The sequence below is a fragment of the Diuraphis noxia genome, unplaced genomic scaffold, assembly GCF_037042655.1.
Source record: "Diuraphis noxia isolate RWA-SAM2 unplaced genomic scaffold, SU_Dnox_SAM2 contig0002, whole genome shotgun sequence".
In the NCBI taxonomy this organism is placed as follows: domain Eukaryota; kingdom Metazoa; phylum Arthropoda; class Insecta; order Hemiptera; family Aphididae; genus Diuraphis; species Diuraphis noxia.
The window spans coordinates 32,804,541-32,819,262 of record NW_028301712.1 but is presented as its reverse complement, the minus strand read 5'-3'; the positions used below and the strand labels follow the sequence as shown (position 1 = coordinate 32,819,262).

At 27.2% G+C, this 14,722-nt stretch overlaps 1 protein-coding gene across 1 annotated transcript; it reads left to right on the top strand.

The window, feature by feature from the left end:
- Nucleotides 1-6,868: 6,868 nt before the first annotated feature.
- On the top strand, nucleotides 6,869-12,113 carry LOC149058363 (uncharacterized). The gene is made up of 9 exons (XM_089220110.1): nucleotides 6,869-7,010; nucleotides 8,788-9,014; nucleotides 9,099-9,263; nucleotides 9,417-9,569; nucleotides 9,663-9,815; nucleotides 10,610-10,801; nucleotides 10,876-11,204; nucleotides 11,292-11,451; nucleotides 11,834-12,113. Exons 1-9 carry the CDS (start codon nucleotides 7,003-7,005, stop codon nucleotides 11,941-11,943), a joined length of 1,497 nt encoding a protein of 498 aa, XP_089076236.1. The 5' UTR covers nucleotides 6,869-7,002; the 3' UTR covers nucleotides 11,944-12,113.
- Nucleotides 12,114-14,722: the final 2,609 nt, after the last annotated feature.

Sequence of the window (14,722 nt, the reverse complement as noted above, 5' to 3'; positions counted from 1 at the left end):
GGCGCTTTGAATAGGCATTTTAGGTAGGTACACCACTGTTGTGGCTTTAGTGCCACGGTAAATGCACAAAGGTATAATGATAATAACATTAGCAATAAATAATAATAAACTACAGAATACTTGTGTTATAATCAAACTTATATTCACAGCATCAAATTGGATTAAAGTTGAATTGTTTAACTATAATTGTATTAAAGTATAAGTGTACAATATAATTAAGTTTTCTTTCAAAACAAAAATAAAACACAATAACTCGGTTTTTTCACTGCTACATATTTGATGAATTTTACATAACTCTTCCGAATCTTGGAGTTCTGGTAGAAGATTGAAGAATCATCTCACAATTTGTGATATTATAATATCAAATGCAAATTATGCGATTGTATAGAAAACCAATTAAAGCGTCTTGACGTATTTAGTGACACTTACAAGTGCACTTCATCAAGATTCTAGAACCACGATACAGGCAATTTTTTAGCAGCTTGAACGCTCCTTCAATTTCACTAAAACGTGTCCGTCGCTGACACAAAAATTGTCTCTCGAGATTTTCATTATTTCGCTAAAAGAACACACGACCGTTTTATTCGAACAAAATCATTTACTTCAGTGAAGCACTGCAATAACCATCATAAATAAAAGCTTAACAATCAGAGGCTACTGAGATCTCTCGACGAATCAGACTTTGTTCTTTAAACTATAGTGTACCTGTATTATAACAAAGCAGTGTGATATTCTATACACAGTTCTTTATGTACCACCTAATTTTAATAATTTGACTACTTTTAATACTTGGAAATTCAGAAACGTGCATACAGATAAGTTTCTCAGAATTCCAAAGGTTAGTTAAAAAAAATGCCACAAGCTTTGCGTCAAATTAAAAATATTATTTTTTATTTGTTTTTTCAAAGTTATTTCTACTTATTATATAAGTATGATATTTTTTGCAATATTTTTTTATTAAATGTATGCGTATAATTTTCCGTACGCTGTATATAACGCGAAATATACGAGAATAACAAATACTTTTATTGATTTGGTTTTTCTACAAATGTGGTAAAAAGTTTGAACTTTTGTTAAAATCAAAAAATGTTTATTCATTGCTTTGAAAAATGGTAGCTGGGAAAATATATTTCAAAACGTGTATGCCATGAATACAACCACCGAGGCAAAATGTGCGACCACTCCGTGGAGAAGGGTATAAAAAATAAATAAAATTCACTAAGATCCTAAGAAAAATGTGTAAAATCTTTTATGCTCAACCGGATCTATATTGTAGGGTGCTCAGCTTCTTTGTCGTCGACTTTTATCTCGCCACTCAATTTAGACGTCTTTAAATCCGCGATTTACACACCTCGAGAGTCGAGGATTACCGTGTCAAGATAACCGAAAACGGATCGAATACGATTTAAAACGAGCCCGTGCAAATGTATTAATACGTAGGTACCTACTCATCGTGATGTTATTACAACTATCGGCGAGTGGCGATGATATAGGTAAGAACGATATATTTTGTTCTGACATATAAACACAGCCGATTGATTTGTGAGGCCACCAGCTAGAACCAATAACAACAATTTTGGAACTCAAGTATCGACTATTATCTTATTATTTCATTACTTATCGTAGATGATTTATTTTTCGGGGATGGTAAATTGAGTCCCAAATGACCCTAACTCGGTAAATTGAGTCCCGGGGAAAAATAGGTAGTAGGTAAGTTGAGTCCCAGAAAAAATAAGGTAGTAGGTAATTTGAGTCCCAGGGAAAAACGATTTATATGCATTTAAAATTTAAAAATATGCACTATAAAATTTTTATTTGTGATTTGTAGACATTAATTGACTGCATGTATATAAAAAAAATTTTATTGTGCACATTTTTAAATTTTAAATGCAATAAATCGTTTTTTCCTGGGACTCAAATTACCTACTGCCTTATTTTTTCCGGGACTCAACTTACCTACAACCTATTTTTCCACGGAACTCAATTTACCGCATTCAAAATGTACCAAACTTATCTCGGACTCAATTTACCTAGCCCCTTATTTTTATATATTGCTTTCAAATATTAAAATAAAATAGTTTGCACAATATTTAAACAATATTATGATATTTTTTCTAAAAAACACATTTTATGACGTTAAAAAAAAAGTTATTCAGTGTCCTTCACAAATTTTAAATTGAATACAAACAATATACTCAAAACATAGATTTTTCAATAAAATATCTTAACCGTGAATTTGTATTGGTCAATTTTCCTTGAACAGTGCAAATGTAAAATCTAAACCATGGCTACAGTTAAAATTGACAAATTATTATTCCCTGAAATGGCATTTAGTGTGTGAATTGGTCGATGGGCAGTGGTAATGATCTTATAAATATACCAAACCCTTCACAGAAACTTCTAATATTTCTACTCACTTACCACTCGGCACTCACGAACCGCTTACGTTGAGTAAAACGAAAGATGATATCACTCGGGTGTCCTAGTCGAGTACTAATATTTTACCTTAATTTATTTTTTTCATATATTTCAACCGTAAAGTTGGAGCACTTGGTCTGGCTAGGAGTATCAGAGTAAAAAAAATGAAAACAATATGTTTTTAAAATAATATATAGGTACATTTTGTTTGTCAGCTCACTGTACAAAATAATTGTCTAAAGACAAATATGAAGTATTTCTTATAGTATTTCTTACAAACACAATTTTAAAACACTTTTAGTGTACTATATATTATCTGCAAAAGTATTCATTTTATACCAGTGTTCGGAACGTTCTCTAAAAAAAAACTAATTCGTTCACGTTCACATTCAGTCCTTAAAAAAGGAACTCGTTCACGTTCACGTTCATGTTTTTTCAAACGAACGCGTTCACGTTCTTTGAAAAAATGAACGCGTTTATAAGGTCGTTCATCTAATTTTTTGTTTATAAATAGTTTACCAGCATTTTGTAAAAAAAACCCATAAACATATAGGTTATACGTTCGCGTATCGTTCAGTAACTATATGAACGTGAACGTGTGAACATGCGTTCATGAACGACGTTCATTCCAAACATTGTTTTATACGTATGCATATATTATTGTTGTAAGCCGCATGCATATGACTATAGTTATAGTTATAGTTATAGTTATAGTTATAGTTATAGTTACTATAATGATTTACGACAGTTTATACGGTTTTATTCGAATAAAATTATTCGATAATTTATAGTTCATTAGATATAGAAAACAATGTCAACTTTCCTATACCATTCAACTGTTGTTTTCTAACAACATCAATGACGATTGACGTCATACATGATATACACATAAAAATTAAAACCATGGAATCCTTTATAAAATGAGTTATATGACACATTTTGCAGTTGTAATAGATACCCACTTATTGCATTGTAGCTATATCCATATCATTAGACATAATATAAGATATATAGCCTTAAACAATATACAGAGCAAAATAAATATCAAATATTTTTTTGGATATCTATACTCTCTATAAATAATAGTGAATAATGTATATTTTTTTAAACTTTTTATTGATAAATAGAATTAAGTTGTACAATTTTAAATTAAAATATATTGAGAAAATTTAAATAAGATATGAACCGTTATTCATTAGTAAAAAAAACGATAATTAATGAAGTTAATTACATATATTGTAGTTTGTTACTATGAACATTATTGGTGTAGTCAGATGGTACTGTGTGAGATGCACAGCAGATCTTCAAAACCGTGGCGTATAACACGGTAAATCATGACCATGTATTAAAATTGTAATTTATATAAAATACAAAGATTGCTGCAAGGCTTTAAAATATAGTGTTGAGGAAGTTAATTTTATAAAATAATTAAATTACCTACTTTACTCTTAACTCAAATAAAGTTATGATGAAATTAATTAATTTTTAAATCAATGAAGTTTAATAAATAAAATACATTACCTTCTCGTTATTAAAAAAAAAAAAAGAACAGTTCACGAATATCTCTAATTTTTTAACAATCGTCATTTTTCAAGCAACATAGAAAGAGTATATCATAATCATTTGAAAATATGACCAAAAAAATTTAAAAATGATAAACAGTCAGGTAGGTTATTGTGTTATTCAAACCTAAAGCACATAGGTACCTAATATTTGAATTATAGTTATTAAATTTCAACTGTTAAAATATTACCTATATTTGTGTTATGACAGTTGAGTATTGATAATTCGAAAATATTTGTATACCGAATTTTTTTTTTTCATAAATACATGAAAAGTCGAAACAAATCAAAACGATAAGTTACATTACCTACTTCTTACAAAATACTACTAAATACCATGTGCCCAAAGTATCAGACCATCGCCCGTCAACAAATAAATAATAACGTATGAAGGATCCTAAATTCTAATTAAAACTTTATTACATAAAAAATGTATGACGGCCTCCTCCTTTTTTCAAGGCGAATTCCTGACTACGTCACTACAAAAATTAATATTATTAATTATCAATGTTTTTATTTTATTTAGTTATTTATGGAATTAATTCCATTTAAAAAAATGCATAGAGTTGCAGTATATAAAAGACATAAGATCACAGATACATAATATCATGGTATAAGAAAAGTTTAAAAAATATTAATAATAATTATAAAATTAAACTGTGAATTTAATAACTCTGGTGTTATAAAATAATTACCAAAATAATTCAACTGCATTAATAGTGAACATTAAAATATTTATGAGTTCACAAATAAAACAAAATATTATAAGTTATAATAATATAGTTTTGAATATAGTTTAAGAGATAGAAAAGAGGGAAATAACTTTATGAAGTACATTATTAAATAATTCTACATTAAATTCTGGCTTAATATCACTTATTGTACTTTAAAAGAACAAAACTGATTTTACTACATTTCCAGGGAGCATGATTGCATGAACTTAAGGGAAAATAATATTTAATAGATACATATATTTTTTAAAGTAAATAAATCATTAATACTTATAAATTTGGTTTTTCTAGTATTTTTTAGCATTCAAATCTATTGCATATTCAACAATTCAAAAAAAAAAAAAAATATTTCTACAATTCATAATAATGTGAATGTTAAAAAATCCGGATACTCCTGCATATAATCAAGTACAGGAAAATCATTCAACATTACATTTGAAGGACAAAATACGTTAAAAAGTCAAAAAGAGTTTTGAATCGAATCAATAATTTGATTCAAAATATTAAGGAACTAAAAGACCAAATAATAGCATCATATTCTAACAAAGAAAGAACAATAGAAAAATATTTTCATTTTTTTTTTTTATTATTATTGATGATAAAAGTGTATTTACAATCTATACATACAGTGTATAATAAGTAAGTGTGGTGACTTAAAAAGAAAAAGAAAAAAAAATAACATTAATTACAGAAAAGGAAGGCTCCCAGCAGTGCCACCTGACAAGAAATTAAAGAATAGAAAAATATATGTTTTTATATCAAAATAATTTTTAAGATTTTGAATTCCATTTGAAGCGACCTCAAATTTCGATGATGCTTTATTTTTTATTGATTTATTCTTAGAAATTATTTTTTTTTATCAAAAAATACACCTAACTCATTTATTTAAATAACACGTTGGATATGTCAAAGTTTATTAATATTGACTGGCTCACTAGCTCCTGCAATGGTTTTTAAAATTATTGAAAACATAGTAAAAACCACCAATACTTTGAAGAGCTGTACTCTCAAACGAATAAACGAAAAATAAAAATGTTAACACGTATAAATTCATAAAAAAAAAAAAAATTGGTTTTATTAATTCATGATATTTTAATTATATGTTACCATTTGAAAATCAAAAGTTGATAGTGATTTCACCAATAAATATAAGGGTGAAAAAATTAAAATATAATACGGTTTTAGAAAAACATAAACCTAAAAGTTTGAAAAAAAAAGTTAATACTTTTCGAAATAATTGGTGTACATATGTAAATGGATCACTCTGTATTATAGTAGAAACTGAAATCATAGGAAAAACGTATAATATAATATCTTGCAACACTTATATACTTAAATGAGTATATGTTGCTATGTATAAATATAAATCTGTAGCTGCCTTTTTCTTTTAATGTAGGTGCCTACTTTTTTGCTTTGAAATTAACTACACCCGAGTAGCAATTTCAATGTTCAGTGTCGGTTCTAGAGAACTGTGCATTTTAAACAGTGCATACTCAGTTTAGGAACCATGCTGAAGAACCATTACGGTTTATGATACGTTTTTTGGTACATATGTTAACTGAATATTTTGTAAAAAAAATTGTATGGTTCATTGTCGGTGTATCCGACAGTAAATGGTGCTGAGAAAGTGCAAACCTACTGACGGAAATTGAACGGTTCAGAATAAATGTTTAGACACCATTCTAACACTGTAACGGTTACGTATAAGGGATTCGGTACAAATTTTAACCGAACATTGATGATAATAATTGTTTGGTTGATGGTCAGTTTATCCGACACTGAACGCGGTACTGAGACCGTGCAAACACACCGTTTCGATTAAATGGTTCAGCTAATATGTTTAATAGCCGTTTGGAACAGTTTTTTGAATATTATATATTATTATTTATTGTGCTCGTATATATAATATACCGCGGAGTTTGGTTGTAACAAGCCGTGTGGTAACTGGTAGTTAACCGCCACGGCGCCACCGGCTGTCGGTCGTGGACAAAAAAAAAAACGCGGTAAACTATAAATAGTTTTGTTAATATTATTCTTATTCATTAGGTCTTATCTGGTCAATGATGGTATTTATTATCAAATATCATTTCACAAATATCTACGAAAAAATTGTTTTTTCTTTTTATTATCAAACAATAATTATGTACTATTGTCTATTGTATTATTTACGTATTAACTATTAAGTGCACGTGCATTGCAGTTACAAATTAACTACAATTTATATTATATTTTCGATTTGCGAGTTTGCGACTGTTGAACATTGAAAAAGGCACAAGGAACAACGCACAATCATGTCATCGTAAGTATTTTTTATTTTACTATATTATAATAAGTATAATATTACATTAGTGCAGACAAACTCTATGATTATAAGTACTTATTATATATTGTATTCATTGGTGTGTATTAAAAAAAAAATTGTTGTTGCTAAAGTAATTGTAGGTGACTTATATCCCTCAAAATATTATTAGGTCTATATAATACCTGTCGATAATTTGTCCAATTTTCTTTCTATCAAAACTCACCAAAACATATTTTAAGGTGTTCCCTGAGCAACACTGATCTTACGTTACATGCCACAGATTATATTATATTATTTGGTTAATAGCCAATAGTCCAAGGTTAATATTTGAAATGCTGATCTTCTTGAGGGTTAGCTAAGTGATTAGAATCTATAGGCTATAATAAGTTTTATTAAAATATTCACACCGTGTCAATAATTTCATTATACACACCTAATTAGTTACTATATACCTTACTTATATTATGAATATCAGTACCTATACTTATTACAATAATTATAAACTTTTGATCGCTATTATAGTATAAATATACTATGTTATATCAATATATCATATATATAGTCTATATAGTTTATAGGTACTATATTATTGCTAGTTGTGTATACTTAAGTTAAATACCTAATTATTTAGAAATTCAACATTATATCTGTACCTATACTTATACATGTATACATCACATGTGTAATGAAAGTTTACATATGCCATACACTATATTTTAATTTAAACATAATAAATGGGTATAGCCGGTATAGGTAATTATATTCTATTATATATAGTAAACTACATATTTAAAGTAAGACAATTCATATATGATGTATTATTTAAATATTGAACTTGATATTTACCTGCCAATGAATTGGTATAGGTGCAATAATAATAATTTACTATGGATTTAGGTTTGATTTAAGGGTTAGACTCTTTTATAATAACCTAAAAATTATAATTAAGTTTGTTAGATATGAAAAGTTATGTAAAATTATATAATTTGAAAAATCATTCAATTTCTATTCAAACTGAAATTAAAAAAGAATTATTATCTATATACCTACTTCAATATATGTATAATTTTAAGCACATCATCGTTTGTTTCTTATTTATATTTAAATAATAAGTTTTTAATTTATGCAATTCTATTATAATATGCAATTACTTAACACAATTAAATTAAATTATTTAGAAAAGTATTTATGTATAATTATTAGAAATTAAATCAAATTTAATAAGTACGAAATAGGTTATTCCTACTTTATCCTTATAATTTAAAATTAGATAATTTTATTTAAATAACTTATTATTTTACTCAATTTCCATAAATATTATAATAAATATACAATAGTATTTATTTCTTAATACATTTTACAATTTGTAAATTTAAAATTATGTTCTCCATTTCAAATTAATTTAGTGAGATATTGGGAAATAGAAAACTATATATGCTATATACCTATATAGGTATACACCAATGAACATAAAATATTTATATATTATACATACATCTAGACATACTCCATATGACTTGTTTATTGTAAACTGATTATTACCTACTTGAATATTTCATTTAAATCTAAAATGTATACAATCTTATACTATCTATGAAAAATATTTGTTATATCTACAATTTTTATATTTTAATAACTATAATTGTTTCATACAAAATTAATAGCAAACAATTTAGTCATAACTTATTATCCTATATGGCCTATTTAATAATTATATAGCTATAGGTAAGATATATCAGCTAGTAGAATTTATTAATTTGTTTTAACTATTTAGATCATCTTGGTCTGTTGTACTTTTTTTGGAAACTAACGAAATTCAACATGTACCAGATATTTGGATGGTTAAGAATGATTTGTGTTGGTTTCCATATTTAAAAAGTGATGGGAAAGACAAGTTTCTTTCTTCGACGCAAATAAGCCGAATGATTAAACAATGTACGGTGCATCATAATATTGATGATGGCACTACCCACAAAGTAACAAAAGTTGCTGGACCTTTCTGTGAGTATATTTTACTATATTATTACTGTATTATATAAATGTTGAAAATGTGTTACCCGAGTAAAACAATAATATTTATTTTAGATAAAGAAAGTCAAGCTAGAAAAACCAGTAAAGTATGGTCTGAGCAGTCATCTGGAGAAAGTGAAGAAGATTCACCTCCAAAAAAACTAAAATGTGTATCAAAAGATGTTGAAGAACATATTTTAGAGTTGCCAAAAGTGCCAATATTTCCAATTTGTAACTCAAGTAAATATATTTTTATATACTCAAACAAAAATTATATTTTTGCATTGGACTATTGCAAAGTAATAGTAGTGGTATATTTTATACTATATTATTATTGTATTATATAAATGTTTAAAATGTATTACTCGAGTAAAACAATAATATTTATTTTAGATAAAGAAAATCAAGCTAGAAAAACCAGTAAATTATGGTCTGAGCAGTCATTTGGAGAAAGTGAAGAAGATTCACCTCCAAAGAAACTAAAAGATGTTGAAGTACATACTTTAGAGTTGCCAAAAGTACCAATATTTCCAATTTCTAACTCAAGTAAATATATTTTTCATACTCAAACAAAAATTATATTTTTTTATTAGACTATTATGTTAAGTCCTAGTATAATGGTATTTATTTTTATTTTAGCTGATTTAGATTTGACAATTATTAATAAACAACGTGATATTCCAAGTACAAGTTATCATACAAGCCATGATGGTGATCATACACTCATTGACAATGGAATTTCTATAAATGATGAAGACAATTTGATGAAAACAATAAATTCAAATAGTTCAAGTATGTATAATACTATCACTTTAATCGAGACTTTAATGCAAGGCTGGGCATAAACAAGTTAAAAAGTTAATTTGATTTAAATTTTTTAATTAACTTATTAGTTTGTATTATAAGAAACAAATTAAGTTAATTTATTTAGTTTTGTTTTTAATTTTTACATTTTACTACTTCAGTATATTTCGTTTTCATGTAAACATATTTACCATGAATTGTTTAAAGTTAAACATTTTATATTTTTAAAATATTTTGTGATAGTATAATACTTTATCATAAAATGCACGCAAAAAAAATTATACTTATTAATTATATAATTAATAATATAATATTAATTCATTATTTTCTGATAATAATTATTATGTATATTAATTTATACATCTAATTTTTATTACCTGTGTCCATTTTAAACTACTTACTCCTGTTAATTATTATATAAGTACTTAACATTGTATATATAATCTTTATACTCTTTCTATAATTGCCCTGTTGGGCGTAAGTTAGTTAAAATAAATATAATAAAATAATTTATTACATATTACATAAGTAACTGTTGTTCATTTTTAAGAAATGAAAACCACAATGAAATACAATATACTATGTGGAAATTCTGTATAAAATAAAAACACTATAAACATAGTCTATAAATTAGCGTTGTACAAAAAAAGAAAAATTTGTATTAACTTAACTTTTTCTTATTGATGCATATTAACTTAATTGAGTTAAAAAAATCATTAACTTGCCCAGTCTTGCTGGAATATTACTATACAAACAAATTTTTACTTTCAACTTTTCAATAGATGAAACAATTAGCTCAATAAATTTAGAATATTCTGTCATATTGGAAAACAGTGTAGATAAACTTACTGAATTTATCAATGAGGCCACAGAAACTGATTTTTTAATTGAAAATAATAATGAGATTATCAATACTGCTGATCATATAATAGCTGATGAGAATGCCTTAAATGAACCCTCTGTTGCAGTAAAAGGTTTGTACATTTATATTTTTATGTATATATAAATTTATATTTATATTATGAACTAAAAAAATTGTATTTTATAGTTTGTGGTGATGGTTGTCATTCAAATTTAATATCAATTATTGAAAAAAATAATAAATATTATAAATCCACATTGAAGCAGTTATCATTTCAAATGGTTTTATTGACAAATTCAAACGCTAGAATGTGCAAGGGCTTAGATAATATGGACAGTAAACTCCAAGCCATAATGAAGGCAGATTCGAGGGTTAGAGCAATGGCACTTCCAATCCCAGAAATACCTACAGTGTTTATAAATATTTTGCCCGTTACGTCGTTACCAGCTCTTGAAGCAGCTGAAGAACTTTTATCAATGGAGAATACAGATTGCTTATTACACAAAGAGAACTTAGTAAGTCAGACAAGCAAGGATTGTTCTATTAAATATTGTATTAACTACTACAACACAAAATCTATAAAAATATATGGTTTGTTACAGAAAAGTTTTATTCTCATGAAAGTCGGTACATTAAACCTCAGTGCTGCCATAAGAGAAGCTGTCAAATTATGTTTTGATTATAACATTTTGGGCAATTTTAGTTTCAAGGGCAAAACTAAAAGAAAATTTATAGACTTGGAGTTGTTTTCTGTTATACATGGTGAATTTTATACTACCATCATAGTCGTGTCAACAGGTCATGTCTTTCATGCACAGGAATGGCCTGCAAAATTTGATCAAACTTACATTGTAAATTTCAGTGCATAATAATATAAACCTTTTTTTATCAATTTAATATTAAATTTTTGGTTTTCAATATGTGGATGATTCATGAGTCATATCCCCAAACCCTAACAGAATTTTTTATTTTATTTTTTTTTTTTTGGTGGGGGTTGGCAGTTTCCCCCTCACCGGTTCTCCCTGATATGCTACTGCGTTGTGCAGAGAACTGTCCTGCAAAGGTCTGGACACGCCTATGACTATCTTATAATATTATATTTAATAATAAATAAACTAATTGAAATTGATATTACTTTTTATAGAATCTTTGTCCGGATTTCTAAAGACACCTATAGACCAAAAAAAATTCACATCAGTGATGGATAATTATTTAAGACATGCACCTAAAGTAACCGCAAATAATGATGACTAAATTTTTTTAATTATTTCTGAGATATGAAAGTTAATTAACATTTGTTTTTAAGTTTTTATTATATTGAAGAATTTGTTGAATTTTTATTTTACAAACTAAAGACTAGTTGAATTATTAATTATTATGATTTTTTTTATTATCAATATATATTTATTGAATTGTTAATTATATTGAGACATTTGTTTGATTTTTAATATATAAATAAAAGTCTATTTGTATTATTAAAAATGAATAATTTTTTTATTGGTTATAAAGTGATCCATAAAACCGTAATTTAACCAACCAAACCACGGAAAATGAATGGTTATTAAATTAACTATAAAACGGTAACTGACCCGACTAAAGCATGAACAATTAACAGTTATAAAATTAACAATAACACGGTAACTTCACCGACGATTTCACTATAAATGCACAATTATTTAGATACTTATTTGCACCATTACACTGGTTTTAAACCGACATTTGCACTCTTAAATGACGGTGCATCCCATGTAAAAATTCGGTATTCATTTTTCTAAAAACACAGTGCAGTGAACCAGATTTTCACCGTGCCTTGAACCATAGAATTACTGATTGGTAAAAACATTCAGTGCACCCAAAATGCTACTCGGGCAAGGATTGGTTTTACTTTGAGCGCTGATTAATTCAGCAATACGTTTGATCAAACGTTTCATTGTGCTCGCGAGTAGGTATTCAATTTCATTTGTGCGTGTGGGGCTTACTATACAGAAGCTTAGCTATTTTAAATTGAACCTTTATTTTTATTACTGACTAGTCGCTTTACATGTACCTATAAACTTTGTAATAAATGTATGAACTTAATTAGTCATTACATTTTTGAATATTTGAATTAAAAAACACATTATTTATATGTATACCGTTTAAATATATATATTACTAAAATGTACATATCGATTTATTTGAATATTGGTAAATGTAAACAAAGAGCTTACGAATGCTTACATCGCGCGTACAAACATAGGATAGGAATATAGATAGAGGATAGAAGGTGAGACATTGGTAAAAAAAATTTCAAATTGCGTATGTCGGGAGCTAGCGAAAGGTCATGCCAGCCCCCCCCTCCCGGGCCACCATGAGTTTTTATACATATATCTTAGCCCCTTCGGTCATACAAATTCTGTACCATTGTTTTTAAAATCCCTTTAGTGATTTAGCATGATAGATTTAATTTATTACGCGATTTGACAAACATGAAACAGTGGTGAACGACGTAAAAGAACCACTCTAGCTGTAATCAAAGCTAAGCAACCTAGTGATGGGAATAATCGAATGATTATTACCTAATAAAAAAAGAAAAATCGAATAATCGAATGATTAGTAGCCAATTAAAATAAAAATAACCGAGTATTCATATGCAGTGGCGTAGCCAGGAATTTTGTATGGAGGGGGGGCTAAGTCTCACAAAAAAATTCAAAAAATACAAATAACATATTTCTTTTATTTATGTTTTTTTTTTTAAATTGTATACATGTATAAACATTTTTATTTATTTATTATGCCTACAGGCTCCAATCTTTTAACTGCATCCTTCTTGGATATAGCCTACAATAGCTAAAATAAACACGGTCAATGGCGGCGGGGGGGCTAAAACTTTCTTAGCCCCCTCCCCCTGGCTACGCCACTGTTCGTATGATTCATGATTTACAACTTTACATTGCTTGGACTGGTTGTATAAATAATCAAATGATTAGATAACTGAGAAATACATTTTCAATCCAAAATCCAAATATTTATAGTTTATACCGAATACTGATTAGTCATTAGTGTGGCAATATTACCAATACCGTGCATTTGAGCATTTCACTAATAATAATTAAATTTTAATGAATTAATTTTATATTCATTGTTATTTAAAATTATATAAGTCTTTATATTTTATTTTATTAACCAACAAGAATTTTTTATTTTATATTATTTTTTTGATATCAAATGCCTCGGCGACAGGGACCATTAGCTACAAGAAATTACATAGGTAATATATACGAGTAGTATATATTATACTTTTAATATTTAAATTATTAATGTATATATTATATACATTAGGTGGCAGTATTGTGCTGAACAAGATCCCACCCGTTCCTGGTTTTTGAACAGGAAAAAAAAAAGGTAATACATACATTAAAAGTTACCTACTGAAGTTGTAACACTAAATATTAACTTATACACATACTTAAATAAGGTAATACAAATGAAAAAATAATATATTATTTTATTTAAAATTGAATATTATTATATTGATGATAAATATTTATGAAAATTAAATGATCCTTGGCAATTATGTTTTATAATTATTGATAAATATGACTAATACCATTATTTTGATTATTTCCATCACTAAAGCAACCAAACTTTCACACTATAAAGAGGAGGATATTTACGGTGCAACGATGTTTTTATTTTTTCGATACCAGAACTAAAAAAAAGTTATGTAAGTTCGTAAAACTCAAAAACAATGAATTCATAAACAATAAGAAGTTTATTTGTATTTATGGTATCGAAAAATTAAAAACAACGTTGCACAGTAAATATTCTCCTCTTTATAATGTGAACATTTGGTTGCTTAACTTGGTTTACGGCTTGAGTGGTTCTTTTCTGCGCAAAACAGTATTCGCAATGTTTTACATTTGTAAGACAGAAACAACACTTGCGGATATACCTAGCGAATTCTTATGCGATAAAATCGTTTTACAAAAATAATGACAGTTACGTACTTACGGTTGCCGCACACAGCACAGTCGTTATGCGTCATAAGTGA